General features: G+C 40.1%; 1 protein-coding gene across 1 annotated transcript; it reads right to left on the bottom strand.

Annotated features, from left to right (window-relative positions):
- Positions 1-2,125: 2,125 nt before the first annotated feature.
- LOC306763368 (regulator of G-protein signaling 14-like) lies at positions 2,126-20,490 on the bottom strand (the record flags this gene model as incomplete). The annotated part of the gene is made up of 19 exons (XM_079250154.1): positions 20,403-20,490; positions 18,694-18,715; positions 18,390-18,541; positions 18,141-18,233; positions 17,456-17,599; positions 17,204-17,377; positions 17,041-17,119; positions 16,843-16,943; positions 16,482-16,694; positions 16,040-16,116; positions 15,618-15,744; positions 14,075-14,156; positions 13,324-13,367; positions 12,132-12,228; positions 10,319-10,485; positions 9,593-9,604; positions 2,491-2,568; positions 2,360-2,413; positions 2,126-2,179 (listed from the first exon to the last, which is right to left on the bottom strand). The coding sequence occupies exons 1-19, from the start codon at positions 20,445-20,447 to the stop codon at positions 2,126-2,128; spliced, it is 1,815 nt and encodes a 604-aa protein (XP_079106280.1). The 5' UTR covers positions 20,448-20,490.

Here is a 20,490-nt window from a genome sequence, read left to right as displayed (position 1 = left end):
TGTGAGAGATCATGGGAGAGAGCAGTGTTAGCATGTGTATTAGGGTAATTGTTGATAATTAGTCCAGCTAGTATTCTGCCATGTCAGCAGTGCTCTCATCCAGATCTGCTAAACCTGCTGACCTCAGAGGAGCAGACTTTAATCACTCCCCTGACTAAGCTGTTACTTTCTAAACTATTATGAGAGCTGGGAACTGGGGAAAGATACCAGCTCTTGTTGTTGTGTAGGCTGCTGGATTGTGGCTGAGGCTGCTGCCGTTGGTGTTGACAATATGGGAGAAATCCTTTAGATCTGATGCAGCTAAGCAGAGAAAAATAGAAACACAGATGTACAGACATTTGGACAACCCACATGTAATCATGTAATACACACACATGTGGGGATTGCCAAATCTGTCGCGCAGCACTGTGGTTGGATAAAATAAAAAAATAAAAAAAAGGTGTCCATGTTGCAGTTAATCCTCTCCACACATGTGGAGGCCAGAGTGAGGTTTCTGTGACCTGTCAGATGGAGGATAAGCAAAGCAAAGATGGCAGGGTCTTCATTCTGCCACTCAACACGCCTGTGAGTCAGAGAGTCGCAGGGTCGCGCCATCCCTCCTGTTTTGCTGCACTACGGCTGTGGTGACCCGTGTTCATTTTACGTTTAGAAATGACATGAGCTGCTCTCCAGGAGCGCTCATTACCTTTGTTGTTTAGAGGGTTCAGCTCGCCTGTGCATGTCACCGTACTGACAGCAGATCCAACAGAGTGCCTGCCAACTATTTACAGCATGTTTACATTTACAGCCAACATGGACACATCACTCAACCCAACAATTAGTCAGCAGTTTGTCAGCAATGGAAAATGACTCGTCACCTTCTCTACACGTCGATGAGTGATGGTCTCTTCTTGCAGAAAACTGTCATACAATTTTAGACCAATTTCAAAAGCCAAAAACATCATTAACTCACCAAGAAAAAATAAAACAGGCCAATTAATTTATACAGAAAAATAACTTTTAACTTCAGCTCCAGTTTCGCTTTTAGTTTAATAAGAATTGTTTGTGCCAAGCAGTCCATGTTGTCTCCGACAGCCAACTGGTTGAGCTTCTATGAAAGCATATGTTGGAGAAAATCGCACAAGCACAAGCAAGGTGACTCAATTAGAGATTAAATTAAAGCTGTTTATGTTATCAATGCAGCTTGATATCATGGTTTCATTCATGTCATCTGTATGAGAGTAGCCATGCCATGCCACAGTGTCCGTACATCTGAGAATAAAGAGGAGGATATGAGTTTTATTTGGCACTCAGTTTGCACTTGCAGTCATCTCATTTGGGAAATGGACACAAATTGGAAAGAAATTACTAGAAACTAATAGAAATGGCCGGCCTATCATTAGGGTGATAGTCTAATATCTGTGACAGGCACACACCTGGAAGCATATGAATCTATTTTAGATAGAATTAAGAGAACATTGCAGGGGATCTTGACATTTTGTTTTTGGCAGGAGGGTCCACAAATGTTGCATTGTGTCCAACTCAAACCTTGTTGTAAAGGTGACTAATGAGGATTTCCAATCATGTATGATACAACACAGGTAGGGTTTATCAATGAGGAGAAAATAATTGGCCAAACACTCATTCCCTTCCTTTTTGTGTGAAGTTTATTTGAATTATTACTGTTTTGACACTCTAATTACCATAGATATTAGTATTGACTTTATCACTCCCTTTATGTGATGAGCACTTCTCTTATTATTAAAAAATAAATAAAAATGAAAAACTATTATAGACCTCCATGAATCAAGCTTTTTTCATCATGTGAATGAAAATAGGACAAAAATGGACTTAGCCAACATCACCATTTTATTGTTACAACACATTCAGATGGCACATACATAAATAACACTCACAACAAAGTAACACAGCTTGATCACAGGAATCCTCTTGTTTACACAGGATTGTTTCAGTGTGTCAGTTTGGTTCATGTTGTTCGCCTCGTAAATTCAAGACTTGCACGTTTCATTCTTTTGTTTTCTATTATTGTCAATATTGTGCATGTTTCACTGTGGGTGTATGTACATTTTATGCATTCTAAATAAATCATGATAATGTAGATCAATGGCTTTGTCTGTTTTATTTATCACTTGAGTTCTTCAGAGGAAGACGAAGGCGTGTCAGAGCCTTCAGGACTTTCCTGCAGCAGAGAGAAGAAAAATTATTACCATTCTTATTTAGGGAGTGTAAAGACATTCCCAGTGCTGATTCAAAAGGCATGACAGGAAAGACATAAGCACGCAATCACTTTGAATAGGAGTTATTCATTTAAAAGTCTTTTTACGGTGCAAAATAACAGCACACAACGTGAAAAGCTCACCTTCACTTTGTCCAACTCGGGCCTGCCTGGCAGGGATTTTTGTGAGGAAAAGGCCTTTTAAACAAGACAGTCGAGTCAGATATGAGCGGTCAAAAAGAGGTTGGATGAATCTTATCAGACGGATTGCTCACCTTCCTTGACTGCTGCATCTCCTCTGTGGATTTAGATCTGTTCTTCATGTGCTTCTGAGGGGAGGTGGTGGTGGGACACTAAAGAGAGGCGGGATCACATTAGGCAGGGCCTGAACTTTTCAGATGTTATGAGCATCACAACTTCACACACCTGATTTGTCTTCTGCTCCATTGCCAACTGGAGGAATTCTGTCCGGAGTAATGCAGTGCTGATGTCACTTCAGGATGGAGCTAATTCTGCAAATTCTGGCAGCGAAGCTGAAAAGTTGAGAGATATACAAAAAAAAAAAAGGCTTATCTTCTCAGAATTAAATAATTGATAGAGGAGTAATGCCTTTTTTTGCCACATAAAAATACATTAAATTGACACATTATTAGAAACTATTGTCTCTGAAGGTCTGATGATTTACAACAGCAAGCTGGTCAGTGTGCAAATATAAGCCCTTTTCACTAGATGGCGTCTCTGACTCAGGGATTCGCTGTTCCTGTCAGTAATATAAATGTTTTCTGGAAGACTGGTCCTTGGGGATTTAACCCGGCTTTGATGCCAATTGTCGGCCCTCAAACACTGGAGTAAGAATTATTTATTTCGTTTAGACTTATGGAGACAGAAGCCAGACTCCTAAATTTAAAGTAGCAATTTGCACCAATTTTTTCAGTATGTTACAACTTAAAGAATCAAAAAGGCATCTAAATTAACAAGATTCCACACTAAAATGAATTATTGTCTCCCACAGAAGGGGATGATCCCTAGTTTAAGTCTAGATTTGTCTCTATTTACTTAATGATAACACCATTAAACACATTAGCATAATGCATGCCTACTGGCTAGTTCACCTACGTCTAAAGGTGTGTTGATTTGACAGCTCGGCGGAGGCTTAAACGGATGAATGATAGTTTAAAGTGAAGCCCTGTGGTGACAAATGTTTTCTGAGATTGTTCCACAACCTTCTGCAAACGTCAAGTATCTGAAGACAGTAAAGCATCACAGAGTCAAGGTGAGTCTCACCACCCTCAGAATGGTTCAGGCTCCTCAAACACTGATGGTGAATAATGTTGCTCAGCATCACAGTTATAATTCTTTATTCTTTAAATTTATTTTCTTTTTGGCTTCCCTCTCATATGATTTCTTTGTACCTTTATTCTAAAGTAATATATTTTTAAAAGTATTAAAGTGTTTCTTTGGGTACATATTACTATGGCATAATTTGGTGCAATTTTTAAAGTCCACCTCTTATGTGCATATGCAGTTATTATTGATTAAGTAAAAAAGCATCTGAGGTATATTCTGATATTTTTGAGAAATAAGTTTTCTAAGACCAGAAAAGGCCTTTGGGAGGAGGAGTCTTGCAAAAACAAAAGCTAAATCATTGCATTATAATGATGGTAATTGTCACAGACTTTTATAGTATAAGAAAAATGTTGTATAAAATGAGCATCAGTGTTGTAGTTTCATTGTTTTAGCAAAGATAGATGCAATTAAAATAGCTGATGATTTGGACATGAACTGAGCAGGGATAGTGAATATATTGGTAGAAGGATGCTGAGGTTGGAACTGCCAGACAGAAGGGTAGAGGAGGACCGAAGAGGAGATTTATGGATGTCATGAGGGAAGACATGAAGGCAGTTGGAGTCAGAGAAGAGGATGCAGAGGACAGGGGAAGATGTAAGCAGATGATTCACAGTGGCGACCCTTACAGGGAAACGCCAACAGGAAAGAAGAAGAAGCTGAAATTAAAATAGCCTCTTTATATTATGATTTTCTTATTATGCTTCTTTGCACATCTGGCCATCAAACAGTCAGATGTAGAAGTGAGTGTAGAAAATAGATACTTAGTACGTCTTGCTAGCTTATTCAAAGTTTAAAATGACTGAATAAAATCTTGTGTGGTGAGTGTATTAAATGCATGTAAAAAGTTCTCTTAACAATCCCCACTGCAGACAAAATTAATTTCAAAACAGATTTAAAACTGTATAAATGCAGGAGAAAGTGCTCTTGAGAGAAATAAAGCTCGTGTGCGCTCATGCACACCAATGCAAGCCAGATAATAATTCTCAGAGAAGCTAAAGGCTACTGTGAATACAAGGCTGCAGAAACAGCTAGGGGCACAGCTGGCATCAAGAGTCCTGGTGGCGAGGGACAAAACACCTCTGGGTTTAGGTAAGTGTTTAAGAGACAGATATTTTACAGTCCAACAGTCTCGTGCTCCCTGTCAATGCCTGCATCTGTCAGACACATGCATTCATCTTTAATGGCAAGCATAGATTTATGTTTGAAGACGTGATTCAAAGATTTTGCTGATCAGAAGGCAGAAAGCAATGGCAGATGTTGGGTATTTCAAAGTGCAGTTTAAAGAAAGACAACACTGAGAGGATTTGCTTTGTGCTGCTGATGCCTTCTGCCACGACTCGCAGATAATGTCAGCTGAGAACTCAGGTGTTCTCAAGCTCCTTCATCTGCGGAGGAGGTCGACATCGTGTTTCTCTCAAAAGCTGTTTTTGAGTATCACGGTCTTCTAAAAATGTCAAAGCTTCCCAAAAAGCAACTTGAAGCCTGTGGCTTGACCTCATATCTTTCATGGTTTTTCGATAATAAATGGTGAGACCTGTGGAAAGTGAAGAGATTTGGAGCATCAAAGTTGCAACAAGGTAACAGATTAAGAGCTTTACATCAACAATCGAGCCCTAAGCAAAGAACATTTCCACATTCTCATGACTCACCTTAAAGGTGGAGTATGTAAGATTTTCAATATTTTCTAAATGAATTAACTAAAAAAATAACTACAATCATAATTAGATAGTTTTTTTCAAAACGTGTAGGTTTCAGTCTGTCCATATTTGATGTGTTATTAAATTACAAGTTTAATTAATGACAAAGACCCTTCTTAAATGTTCGCCTACCAGTAAAAAAAAAAAAAAGTGCTTTTTGTCATTTGTTATTAATTAAACTTGTAATTTAATAACACATCAAATATGGACAGACTGGAACCTACATGTTCAAAAACCTATCTGATTATGATTGTAGTTATTTTATTAGTTTATTTATTTTGAAAATATTGAAAATCTCCACCTTTAAATAATCACGACTGAGAGACTTTGTGGAAACTGTTTAATCTGATATGAATGATCTCTCATCTTGGTTTCAAGACAAATCCTTGATAAAATCTCAATTGGTGGATGCAGGTCTACACCAACTTTGTCAACCACAGCACTGACTGAGACAATGTTGAAATTATTCTATATTTTTGGTGCATGCTTTTATCTTTCAGATTTAAGAGAAAAAATAATAATTGACTTGCCTGAACTGGAATTGTACACCGCCCTGCTGCCTTGCAGGAAGCAGTCAAACCAGGGCTCATAAAGAATGAATGGTAGCTGATCGAGAGGAGCTCCCTCACCCACTGTGAAGACTGACGTCAGTGGTCAAAGCAGCGCCACATTTAATGCCGCGGGGAACACTACAAAGTCTTACTTGGACTGGAACATACGTGGTATTCAACTGGGCCGGCATTGGAGATGGAATACACAAACACAACTGACCCAGTGGAGTGTTTCTAGTCTCTTTCATACAAGGTTCAGTTAGCACACCCAGAGGTAACAAACAAGCTGCTGAACTCTGTGCACTTACTCTAAAATGTGCATCACAGCCTTTTTGAGGGGACAGTGGAGGGTAATCTCAGCTTTGATGGCAGGGCAGCCATTCACTGAGTGCTCTCTCGGACCAGCTCTCTGAGGGAAATGACCTAAATGAAAATGATTTGCTGGCCTGTTCTCTCTTTGTCTTTGTCTCAAAGAGGAATCCCTCTATTGTAGATAAAGCAAAGAGACAGACGTGAGAAACCGACAACCAAGTAATGCTTTCAAAATCATTAACTCTCTTTGGTATGCATGTAAAGAAACATGTAGCAATGCCAACATGCCACAACAGAAGTATTTCCTGTTAAAAGCTTCATAATCATTCAAAGAACAGAACGAAGCCACTTTTACTTCCAGCATCACTCTAAAAGAAGTAGGAAGATAAAACTGAGTAAAGTAGTAGCTTTCAGAGTCCTTAATGAAATGCTGATATTAGCAGCCACTTTACATAAGAACAAAATCTGCTCCAGAGATTTGGGTCCACAACTCTGGAAGACGGATTCGCCTATCTCGTAGTGTGGGGTCAACACTAATTAACTCCCCAGCTGAGAGGCAGAATGTGACACAAACTCTTTTAGTATGACTTGTGTGCAAGCAGAATGATTTTCTACAGTCGTAGCTCCTGCTTTCTTTCTGCATCTCATTAGGAAAGGTCTGCTCATCTGAGAAATGACTTCCTGCTGCAGACATAACCGGTGGTCATCGCTGCTCAGTCACAAATTCATGTCGCAAAGATCCCACATCATCACCAGTGCCCATGAGTTGATCATTATTTGCACCCATTTAGGAGCACAAATCCACTCAAGGTGATGACATCACTGCCTCCGTCTGCTGCCACTTCATCCCATCAGCAACAGTGAACAAGCTGATTATAAAGGCTCACTCGCTCATCATATTTCCTAAGTAGTTATGCCACATACATTCAAACAGGGATGAGTAGAGCTCCAAGGTCAGCACATGGGCGGCTATTACAGTGACAGCTGAACAGACAAGACATGAGGGGAGGGGGCTCAGAGTATCAAGGGCATTATGCGTTGTAATTGATGGTGATGAGCTGTCTGTTCTGCCACATTCAGGTGTGACCCTCACAACCCCAACTCCCCCCCCAGCTGGATGAATTTAGTCAGTATTCTCTCTGCACAGCTGCTCCCTGTCCAATTCACAGCAGAGCCATGTGTGTCTCACCTGATGGCTGAATCAGTATTAGCATCAATCAATCCACCATCACTTTCCTTTTTTTTTTATAGCACAATTACACATTCCCCTTCATTTTGCTGAGAAGAAGATTTCACTAATATCCATGCAGTGATTTGATGGATTGGTTTTGTTTTGCTGCACTTATGTATTCCTCTGCAGGAACTCTTAAAGACACAGCAAGGAGCATTCAGAGCTTTGATCAGCAGGACTGAGAAAGCACTCATTTCTTCCTAATCTGTTTGTTATTAACCCCAATCAACACTGCACAAATCCACGAGGCATGAAAGCAGTGAACAACACATGGATAGCAGGCTACATTTACCCAATCTGAATTTAAAAAATGTGACATGTTTTCATGATGTAGATGTGGATAAGGAGAGGTTTATCACAAGATAGCTGAAGGCATGTCATGGAGCACAGTGATGCACTGTGTGACAGACAGGAGGGGAGGATGACTGAGGGGAGTGACAGGAGGGAGAGAAGGCAGGAAAACACATCTATAGACTTAAAAATCACATTAACCCTGAAAAAAAAAAATGATAGAATTGAAAAGCTTGGAGAAAACTCACCTTTTTTTTTTTTTTTTTATCTTTCCTCTTCCTCCTCTCTGCTCTCAGTACAGCAGACGTGCAGTGGAGTAAATGGCACTCCTCATCTCACTGCTGTGATGGTGCCTGCAAGAGAACACCCCTCTCTGCCCATTCATAGCTCCGCCGACGCACCAATCGCGCATGGATGAAGACGTACGCACACACACACACACACCAGGTGTGACACTAACAGCTCTGTATGTTAATGCCTGCAGCCTGGCAGTAAGATGTGATGGGTGTAACAAAAAGGTACTAAACATGGTCCATTAACGCAGCTCCATTCATTATCTCATGTTTAATTACATCAGAGAACAACACAACCACAAAGTGATGATGTAAATGTAGGTAAAAAAGACACTGTTCAAACCTCATGCTGCCACAAGCATACTGCTGACATCATGGAAATGAGATCATCAATGACTCATCTAATAGTTTTTGTTACTCATATACTAACCAAAAAAAGAAAAAAAAAAAATCAGTCCCCTCCTTGAATTACAAATTTCCTTCCAGCAACAAGTCTTTGGAAATATCAAGAAACTCACTGGTTAAAAAAGCATCTGGAGAATCAATCATAACACAACAATGATTGTCATCACGCTGCAGCGCTGACATCACTGCATGAAAGGATTTTGGAGGGAACTTCTTTCATCACAATAAACCAAATAAGGCATAGAAATATAGCCAAACACAGGACATCTATTTAGAGAGATCAAACTTATTGTGCTGTGCATGACTCACCCGGTTAGAAAATAAAGATGTTCTGTATGATTCTGTCCTGAAGAAAGAGAGAGAGAGAGGAAGGCATCCTGAAACTTAAGCCAGCTCAGGTTGAGACTGAACGGTAACTCAGTTGTAGACATTTCATGTCAAAAACTTTTAGGTGTCGTTCAGTGAGTCGTGTCTGTGATTCATCAAAGAGTCGCAGTCTAAATTAAACTTCTTTTTCTCGCACCTTCTGTCCTGCTGCTAGAAATGAGCAGATTTCTCCAAACGTCTCTCAGTAACATGAAACCTCCATGTGCAGAAAACATCTGTACTAGCTGGTACATGATATTTGTGCTGAGATGCTGTTTGTTTTTCTCCAAACACTGTGTTCTGGATCATGACAAGAAATCAAAGCAACTCTTCAAACAAGCCATGCTGGATGAAAACTTGTGCTGAGATTATGAGATGCAGCTCCTGGGTTCTCTCCAGTTTCTCAGGACGTTGAACTGTCTGACCCTGGTGTGAACACGGTGGAGCGTTTCCACTCCTGGGAAGATTGGAGATGTCTTCCAGTTGTGAATAATCAATACTGGGGAATAGCGTCATAACCTTTACCATATCAATAGACAAGAGAAAAATGTTTTACTAAAACCTTCTTGGTTTTGTGTAAAAACGCTTATAGTGCTTATAGTGCATTTAGGGTGTTCTTTAAATAAATGAACAAATGAATAAAACTTTAAATGAATAAAAAGAAGAAAACATTTAAAGTCATGTCGTGGCTTTTTTTTTTTTTAATAAAAACCAAAGCTTCCACTTACCAAAACAGGAAAAAAAAAAGAACTGGCTGAAAAAAATTTCATTTGATCAGACTGGTTTTCATTTAATCTTTTAGTATTTTTCTTTTTCAGAAACACCCTGTGGAATCATTTCAATATTACACCAACTCTTCTGTAGAAACAGCTAATGACTTGTACCTGAGATGCAGTCTAAGATGACAGGAAAACAGGACTTGACCACAGATTGAGATCACAAAAAACCATAATACATGCACATTGAACTTCCAGAAACATAGCACAAAGCACACAGTAAGCAAAAATGCAAACGAATCTTCATAAAATATTTTGTCATTTAATTTAAAGGAAAACAATCATGCAAAAAAAAAAAAACACTTCACATATCCTTTAGGAGAGTCATCAGGTCCTGTTCTGGGTTCACCTAAAGCATTACTGAAAGCTGAATATGTGGTAAAACAGAATGAATGTAAATATTAAACTCAGGATCAAAGTTTGAACAAAATTTCTTTCAGCAATTTTCGTTGCACTCATTGCAAACATTTTCCCATCGGGAGCTGTAGTGTTTTAGAAATACACTAGAAATGCTTGCCATGAGGTTTTTTCCTTTTTTTTTTTTATTTTTATTTTTTTTTAATTTAATAGTGCCTTAAAAAGGCAAATAACAGTAGCAGAGACAGTAGCACACTGCTGTCTCAAAGCTTATTCATGAACAGGTATAAAAAGTGCATTTGGACTCATGTTTGCACAATGCTGTGGGTAGTTTTTTTTTTTTTTTCTTCAGTCATGCCTTTGTCCCTCTTACACGACTGTGTGTTAAACTGTTGTTTCTCTGCAGTCCTTGGAGTTAGGCATTTCTTCAGCTGCTTTGACTGAACTGGAAGTTAATCCATTGTCTTCCAATTCTACTCTGGAGTTGCTAGTGGAAGAACTGGCTGTACTGGGATTGTCCGTGCCTTGTTGCTGATCCGAGGGCAGCTGCAGAAACGAAGGAATCTCCAGCTGCTCTTTGGTTAGAAGACCTCGCTGATCATCAACCCTGCAGGACTGAGCTCTCGTCAGCATCTCCAGAAATCCTGATGCAGACCAGACATTGTTAATATTTCCCCAAAATACATTGTTAAAACAGAAAGCTCAGGTATTTTGATCTAATAAAGCTAGGATAATATAGCTACTAACAATCCATGTCTCACAGGGGTCACTGAGAAAATCTGAAAGTGTTCTGTTGTTCGTCTTCAAGTAGTGGTGCACATTCTGTTCATATTTACTGATAATTACGTTTAAAAATGTAACATTTCTGCTTGTGAAAAACAGCAGTAATGCCTGAAATATTCAGTCACCCATTAAATAATTGGATTCAGGTGTTTCAATCACTTCCATGTCCACAGGTGTATAAAATTAAACACTGACGCATGCAGACTGCCTCTATTATCACTCTAAAGAATGGGTCGTTCTCAGGTGCTCAGTGAAATCCACGGTGGTACCATGATAGGATGCTACCTGTGCAAGAAGCCCAGTCAACAGTCAGCGGTATTACAACAAAGCTGAAGCAACTGAGGACAGCAGCAGCTCAGCTGCGAAGTGGTAGCCATGTAACATGACAGAGTCGGCTCAGCTGATGCTGAGGTGCACAGTGCGGAGTGGTCTCAAACAATCTTAGTAGACTTCCAAACTTAATATGGTCTTAAGATGAGCAGAACAGAGGTTGGTGGTTGTGTTGCCAAGGCTGAGCTGCTGCATCTGAGCTGTACATCACTAAGTGTGATCAAGACGACGGATGCAGTGGTGTAAAATTTGCCACCAGTGGACTCTAGAACAGTGGAAACATGTTCTCTGGAGTGACATGGTTTGCTATCTGGCAATCTGATGGACAAGTTTGGGTTTGGCAGTTGCCATGACAACGGTACCTGTTTGATTGCATTGTGCCAAGTGTGAAGTTTGGAGGGGAGATGGTGTGGGGTTGTTCTTCTTGAGCTGGGCTTGGTCTCTCAGTTCAAGTGAAAGGAACTCTGAATGCTTCAGTATACTAAGACATTTTGGACAATTCTATGTTCCTAACTTCAAAGGAACAGTTTAGGGATGGTTCCTCCTGTTCCAACATGACTGCACACCAGGACACAGAGCAAGACCCATAAAGACATGGATGAGCAAGTCTGGTGTGGAAGAACTTGACTGGCCTGCAGAGGATCCTGACCTCATCAGGATAGAACACGTTTGGGGTGATTGAGAGTGGAGACTGCGAGCCAGGTTCTCTTGTTTAACATCAGTGTCTGGCCGCACAAATGTGCTTCTGGAAGAATGGTCGAAAACTCCCATTAACACACCCCTAAACCTTGTGGAAAGTTTTCCCAGAAAACTTGAAGGGGCCTGATATCATATTAATTATGGATTAAGAATGGGGTGTCACTCAGTTCATATGCATGTAAAGGCAGATGAATGAATATTTTGGCAATATAGTGTATTACTGAAAGCTTCAGAGCAGCTTCTAAAGGAATTTAATGTGGAAACCAGTTTGTCATGAACTGAGGAATGTGACAAAAACAAGTCCCAATACATGACCAACTTTTTCTATGCTGAACCTTGTTTTCATACTTCTGCTTTGAATGCATTATAGATTATTGAAAATAACAAAAATAAATGACACGGAGCAATTTCTAGTAATCATCAAGCTGTCTGATCTGTTCCTGTTACCCAACTACGGGACACTGCTAAGGTTCCCTACCGTCGATTTCGCGGTTCTTACTGGGTCTGGGCTGAGTCTTGGCTCTGTCCGTCTGCAATGATGATTGAGTCTCCACACCTGGAATCACTGACCCTGCCTGCAACCAAAAGTCCATGCCAACATTATACATACAGTATGAACATTTACATGCAGTTGTCAAAATAAGATTTTATATTCTGAAATACGAGGACTCAGCTTTTCATCAGAAGATACACACCGATCAGCAAAAAGGTGAATAACCTTAACTAAGATGTGACAGTGCCAGATGTTTAGGTGGTGATAAATTTTCTATGAATTACATGTTTAAACCAAAAGGTGTACAAGCATGTAAATGTTTTGATGGGTAGACACCTTAAACTGCACATAATAGGTCCTCACTAGTATATAGTAATTAGAACCTACAACAAGGAAGGTCTGTAGACCAGCACAGATTAATAGAAGTCAAGCTAAACTTTGAAAGGATGAAAGGTTAAAAGATGAAAAGTTACTCTTGATTTTTTTTTTTTTACACAACTTTAAAATGAAAATGAAAAATATACAGAAAATAAAAAAAAAAAGAAAAAGAAAAAGAAGCAGCACAGAAAGAAGAATTAGGATCAATCTCAGACCTTAGCCATGGTTCAAATCATCATTAGAAAAGAATAGTTTGTTGAAAAATTAATCTTCAAATACATTGCATCCCTTGTTTTCAATAATCAGCAGGTTTTACTTAAAAAAGCAGTTTTTTAGGCCCCTGAAGAAGAAAAAGACTGACTTCTTATGTAGCAAGTTTCTCAGCAGACAGAGTTTAGTCAATCTAATAATCCAAGAGAACTGAACAAAGAATTTCTAGAAAGAAAAAAAAACCCTGCATTTGCCTTTTAAAGACCCTCTGGAAGAGAAGCAGACCCTGAACATGCAGCCACTGAGTCAAACAGCTTGACAAAGACAGTATCTGAGCAAGCCTGAAGCATTTTGACCAGCAGCTCATCTTTCATTTAGCAATTCAATTTCAGAAACTTGCGGTGCCCAAACTTTTGCATTCTTCTGTTTAATTAAGAGCTGAAGATCAAAAGGAAATAGAAAAAAAACTCATTTTAAACAAAAAAAAAGTACATATTTATATTAAATCTCTATCACACAGGTTTTCTTCCCATAAATCAAATTAATTATATTATCCCCAGTAAATATATTTCTGTCAGAGCTGCCTCACCTGTGTAGCAGCAGTAGATCGAGGAATGAGGGTCTGGTCTTTACCTGGATTCACATAAAGATGAAAGAAAATAAGTTTCTAAAAGAGCTTTCAGATGAACGTCTGTGAGCAGGCGATGGACCTGCAGAATTCTGACATCAGTCACACAAATGATCTAAAACATCAAAACAGATCATTGAGAGTAAAACCACTCCATGGTACATTATTTTGCCTCTTTGCTTCTGAGCTGAAGCATAGAGCACTGATCCAAAGTGAAGTTGGTCCTGTTGGGGAATGAGGCTGGTGAACTGGAATTGACGCAGCATTAAACAAACAAAATGGATTCGGACATTTCAAACACACGGAAAGGAATAAAACGATGGTGAGAGAAAACACACACACACACAAAAGAAATCAGAGTGGGGAGAAAGCAGGGCAGTTAAGTGGGTTGTAAAAATACTGTCCTGCCAGCTACAAGGAGCGAGAACCATGAAGTGCAGAACACTTTCTAGAAGACATGAAAAAGAAAAAGAAAAAAAAACACTTAAATGAGTGAAAAGGCCAACGTAGCAGAAAAAAAGTCCACCGAGCATGAACGGTGTGTCCCACACACTTTGTACCAACAACTGATGGAGAGCAGGAGAGTGCTTTCATTCAGTTTAATCCTACTTTGATTTATTTATCAGCTGCCCTGCATCAGCTGAATCATTCCATTCACAATTCTGCCAGGTTCATTAAGCTCTGGCGTTTTAGAGATGTCAAGTACACTAACCTTTCGTTTTCTCGAGCCGTAGAGTCTTATTGGCCAGCTTGTACACAGAGGTGCTCAGGTTCACTGGCTTGTCACTCCCAACCTAAACAAACAGGGAAAAGATTCCAGTTGGACATGAACACACACGCAGCCACTTCCACACATTTTTTAAGTTAAGAAGAAAACGGGTCTTGTAAAATTCAGTGAAGATACTGTTAAATAGGGAATTTCTGTAACAATGACAAACTTTACAGGAATGTAATCACACACACAGGTGTTAACTGTGGCTTGTACTGGATTCTGTAATTACAGTTCTGAACAGAAGCTTACATCCAGCCATTGTGGACATGATTTTTATAGCAATGTCGGGCTTGCTAATAAATTCCTTCATTCATTTTCCTGGAGCAAAATGCACAACATCTATCTATCAAAAATGTAAAAACATCTACGATGCTAAACTTGCAACAGCCTCATCACATTATGATGAAACTACAGCTAGCAGCTTCTCTTTATAATACATGAAAACCATTTTGTTTTTAAATAATGCAGCATCATCCACACAGCTGACTTCTTGTCATAAAAATGCTTATTCGTGTAGCTTGGTGAAAGAAAACTGAAGTTTTGCAAAAGACACACATGTCTTTGTCAGATTGCAGGATCAAGTTTAACAACTTCATTTAAATACAAATGCTAAAGCCATTCTGCAAGTTCTGAGAGAAGATTCAAGCTATCAGCAGCTGAGAGGACTGTGGTTTGCATGATAAGAAGCAATTGAAGCGCTATAACCATTTAGCTGTCAACGGAACAGCTAGATTGCACAGTGTGGATGAGTGACAAAGGACGACCACCTTGGGATATTTTTTAGCACAAAATAACATTGTATTTGTTGTCATTATCCTTGATTTCTATCAAGTAGCCCAAAAAACAGCATTATCCTGTCACGTCCATGATGAGGGAATGTAAATTTCCCGTTAGAACTGAGTGACAGAGACCACTAAAGGAAAAATAATCAGAATTTTCATCAAAATGTCAGCTTCAAATTATGTTGTTCGAACATAAATTGCCAATTAGCCACATTAGCTTTACAGGAATGTACAATTTAGACAAGAAACCTGCAACTTCCCCAAAATTATTAACTAAGTAAATAAATTTAAAAAAAATTATGTAACTATGTCCTTGACTTTTTCTATTTAGCAGATTTACAGGTTTCAGAAATTCAAACGTTAATACAATCCAGATTAGGTAATCAATCAGAGAAATTAACTTTCTTTTTTTTTTTTTTTTTTACTTTATTCAGATTAGGAAATTAGGTTCTGTGTTTTACCCAACCTTAGATTTACTAGAGAGCAGTGGACTGCCTTTATTTGGCACTGCGGAGTAGTTAAGGGGGTTAAGGGCTTTGCCCCGGAGCCAAGCCGGCTTTATTTTGGGTCCAGAACCTGGCTTATCCAGACCCAAGCCCACCACTATAACCACTAAGGCTACAACTCCCCCAAAAGGCACTCCCAGGTAACTCCCTGTACAAACTACATATTATGATCCCTTGCACATGCAGAACACTCACAATGGTGATCAGGGTCTCACTGGGCTTCAGCTGGTGTTTCTGCATCACTGCAGACAAGGTGTCCTGCAACGTCTTGCTGGATTTCACCATAATCCCCACTGTTTTACCAGTGAAAGTATTCTCCAGCCTGTGACACACAAGCGCTGTAATATTAACTTCCATACATGAAAAAGAACCAAATGCAGCAGAACAACATTGCCATGTAAAGCCTGTAGTCACACAAACAGCTAAACGCAATCATTTCTTGCTCTAAGTGGCAAATGTGTTTTTTTCTGATAACATGGTTAATGCAAGAGAGCCAGACGATGTCTGGTGATCACACCGAGGCTTCCCTTACATGCCACTGTGAAATGTGACATGTTGTAGTTGATGTGGGTGTAAAAACCTGCTAGAGTGACAAAGACAAAAAGTGAATGACTCACGCAAACGTCACCCTGAGCTCAAGAGAGACCTGGTGATCTCTCAGCACGGAGCAGTCCTGCTCCAGAGATAAAGGCTGCTGCAGAGACAGGAATGCTATGTTAGACAGATGGTAAATGATACACATTCATGCACTATGCCTGCTTTCAACATTCACTTATTGCCTCTCACAAACACAGTAAAGTCCCTCTTGTTATTAATACATCGACAGGAAGAAATGAGAGCAGTCTTTATAGACACAGACGTCAATCCTTTAAAAGAGGTTTCGGAAATGACGAGTGTGAGATGAGACGGTGAGAGGATGTTAGAAAAGGAAGAGGGTAATCATCTTTCACACACAGTTGCAGTTTCAACATATCATTAAAAAGCGTGGCACAGATGAGAAGATGTGAGCTGCTTGACTTAAGCTGCAGCTGGTGCTTCAGACGGAGCTGAAGTGCTCACCTTGTCCTTGCCGTGAAGGTAAATGATGACATCTTTAAGTGGGAAGCCTCTCTTCTCACACAAGCTAGCAAGCATGTCTTTTATTGGCCGCCCGTTGCATGTGGGGGCTAGTGAAGCGCTGCCATCCGGTAGGTAGACGCAGCAATAGCCCCCTTCCACACCTATACGACCTCCATCACCCTGCACAAGGGAGCGAGTACCCAAGCAGCCATTCTACACCACAGATGGAAAAATGAGGAAGAGATGAGCGCACATTTATTTCCTTGTGAAGTTAATGTCATATGTCTCTTACATTTCTAACAATAAGTCTGTTTTCATCAACTCAGTTGAGTCACTAAAATTTTCTCTGAAATGCACCAACCTCCACTGGCCTGTAGATGGAGCCAAGCTCCACGCTGCTGTTAGATTTGACCGACATGTTACTTTCTTTCCGAGGACCTGAACCTTGAATACTGGATGCATCTGTAGTCGCAGATATGATGCAAACAGGCAAAATAAGAGACAAGTTATAAACTGATTATCTTAGAGGCACAAGATTTGCAGAACTGAACATTACAACCTCCCCAGGATCCTCGTTTCCGCTGTTTCTCTGAGTCACTTTTACCACCTGGCAAGCTGTTGGAGCCAGATTTCTTGTTCTGTAAAGGATTAAATTAACATTTTTACAGCAGATGTCAAAAGAAAATCACACATTTATTACCGACGGTCCTCAATCCATTTACCTTTTTGTTAGTTAAGGGGCTTTTGTTGATCATATTCTCCCAGGACCCCATGCGGACAGGCTCTGTAGAGAGCTGAGGCAGAAGTTTACCTTCTACACATGCCAAGGTGCACTGCTGGTAGAGAGGTGAGCGCACAAAGCGCCTGTAGCTGTCCATCTTCATCAGCTTGAATATCTAAAACAAAGCAAGCAGAAAATGAAACTGAAAACAACAAATGTACTCATCAAATGAAGCTGTGGACTCCCTGCAGACCTGTGCCTGGGCTTTGCCAAACATGTCAGGCGTGGGCTGCTCCAGGTGCTTCTCCTCTGTCTTGGCGGTGTCGTCGATGTTCACACAGTAGGGAGCACTATCAGACAAATAGGTGTTGTAGATGGAGCGAGCTGCCGCTTTCAGCTGATAACAGTTCAAATAGAGGGAATCGTCATTAAGTTTAGATATCAAACTTTTGTTCCAGACTATTGCAAATAAGCTGAAATGTCAGAACAATGACATTCACTGACACTGATCAATTCATTCCCAATGGATATCATCTGAACGTTAAGCTTTCAATAAATCTCCAAGTCAACATTCAGAGAGCGATAAATCAGTCTGACTTTGTTTTTGTTTTTTTTTGTTATTCTTATTATTCAGTGTTAAAACTTTTTAAAAGGGGAGCTTATTTCCCATAAAGCTGAACTCTACTGATCTGCCAAATATTACAGATCTTCTAAGCAAACATAAATAACTCAGGTATTTCTCCTTCACCATTATGGTTTAAAAGACATTTAGCAGTTGTTTATTGATACTAAAACACCTAAAGTGTCGTCTGCTTAACAACACTGGAACACTGCTAGGCAGTGCGTTTTAGAATAAACTGGTTTCAGGGAAGTAATAATCAAAGGGGGTCCCACACAGAAATATCCTAATCTGTGTGAAGAGAGAATTGCCATCATACCTGATCCAAGGAGGTGGCTGGGATCTTCCTGAACCTTTCACACGCCTGCCAGAATAAAATGTTTTCCGCGCTCACTTCTGACTTCAGGAAGGCCTGTAGACACAAGCATGTGCAAACATTAAGACAAAAATGTTTTGCTTTGTGAGAATCCATTAGAGAGAGGGGGGGGGGGGGGGGGAGGAGAAGCATGTTAATTACTTCAAAGCTCGAAGAAAATTACATCATACTTCAAATTGCATTGTGTCTCACCGTAAAATAACTGACCCCACAGGGGTCCTCTAGCAGCTTCTCAAATGAGACAGCCCAGCTCAGCACGCTGTTGGCGGGGCTGATGTCTCCGCCAGGAGTCCCTGGAAGGCTGGAGCTGCTGCCTCCGCAGCCCCGCGCAGACATGTTCAGCTCTACAACGCAATCACAAAACACACTCATTTATCATAATTTGAAAGTGAGGCCAACAGTGAGACTGAATCAGATTTCATGCACAGGCATGTTTAGACTGTGCAAGTGGAGATGTACATGATTGGTTGCATACAAGCAGACTATTCATGCTTACCTCCATCTGAAACCGCCTGGCTCTGTGAACAAAAAGATAGTAAGTGAGGAGGTGTTGCAACCCAAGAAAAAACAGGAAAAGCACTTCAGTGTCGCAGTGTACATGATCTTTGTGTCTGTTTTATTGTTCATGTGATAAAAACTATCACTAAGCTGAGTTAGGATAAAAATATGTAGATTTAGATTCATACCTATGTGTTTTTTTAAAGCTACTTAATGTCTCCCAGACAGCATAAATACAGACATTTCAGACTGAAAATGGGAACAACAGCTGCGTGCCCCCCTCCTTTTCTTTTCTTCTACCCTCTGAGTAACAGTAGAATTCAGTCAGCCAAGGCTGTTTTCACAGGAAGTGGTTGCAACACTGATGACAACAGCTCTCATTCAACATTCACAAAATTCACATCTTGCAAAAGTAATCATCTTGGCTCCTCAATCCTCTTTGGACAATCGTGTTTGTATGCAACCCCAGTAGCCATGAAAACATATTAATCCAAGACTTTGCAGAAAGCAAAGCTCCAGCTTAATATGTGGATGATATTTAGCTGACACTCGTGTGCAAGCCCACATGTACTTCTGTTTGGGTTTCAGCATGTGGAAGCTCTGTTTCCGCTCACAGAACACAACACATATGGGTTGTGAATAAAAATTGCTCTGAGTTGTGAATGTGTGCACGTCTTCTTGTCTGTACAGGTTATTACCGTGTGAAAGCTGCACACAGGCTATGCAGGATGTACAGCTTACAAATACAGCACCACTGTCAACTGTCATCCCATTTGTCATGTAAGAGAAGGTTAGGGCTTCTTTAAGGAGACACACAATGTGTTTCTCACAAGAAAACTTTATGTGTGGGAGATCTTGACTGCATGCATTGTGTCCAACACAGTGATCTTGACGCCTCTTGAAAAACGCTTAACGTTGTCCATATTAGGTAAAAAAAAAAAAAAAAAAAAGTCTGTCATCTCTGCAGGTGGTAACTACTCCGTCTTTCATGAACTTTAAATGTTCTTCTCATTTTGGCAAATGTTGACTCCAATAACAGTTAACCAACTATACAGTCAGTTTGGGTCCAGTCAAAAGGAAGCAATTTGGAGAAATTACACACATCATCCACAACTTCCAGAAAAACAAATGATTCATCACTGTCTTACTTCCACACATACTGTCCTCCGCTTTGTCTTGAGATCATTTTAGGCAGACAGGCGTGTAAATAAACCGAGTAGGAAGGAAAAACCTCATTCAGCTAGGCGATAAAAGCATTTTAATTCACAAAGCAAAGAGAACTTTCCTATTTTTCTAAGTCTAAGACTTCCCATCTTCACATGACTATTTTTAAGCCCACTCGGCCTACACATGACAGATTGGCCAACAGGCATGGCTCGGTTTCTGCTTTCGGCTCTGAAAGCTCGGCCTGTTTTCAGTGGAAACCAGCAGTAGCCACGCAGCCTGATTGGTTTTGGCACTGCTGAGAAATGAAGACCGGCAGCACAAGCCAACACAAGACAACTGTTGTGTATCCCTCTCGACACTCCGGACTAGACGTCAACTGATAATCAGCTAAATGTAGTTGACCAAAAATCTTTAAAGCGATGCCCAAATGTTAAAATGCATCGAGGATCATTTCAGTTTGGAGGTACTAAAGTCTTATAACTTCCATTAAACCACTGGATAAACAATGGACATTTACAAAATCCCCTCAAGCCAACTCACCATCTGGCCAACAGGAATCCCTAAACCGCTGTTGTTCTTCGCCATGATGGCTCAGACACCAGATAAAAATTGAAGTCCTATATGCACA

The sequence above is a fragment of the Telmatherina bonti genome, assembly GCF_933228915.1.
Source record: "Telmatherina bonti genome assembly, chromosome: 12".
In the NCBI taxonomy this organism is placed as follows: Eukaryota; Metazoa; Chordata; class Actinopteri; order Atheriniformes; family Telmatherinidae; genus Telmatherina; species Telmatherina bonti.
The sequence above is the reverse complement of the archived record's forward strand: the minus strand, read 5'-3'. Positions and strand labels throughout refer to the sequence as shown.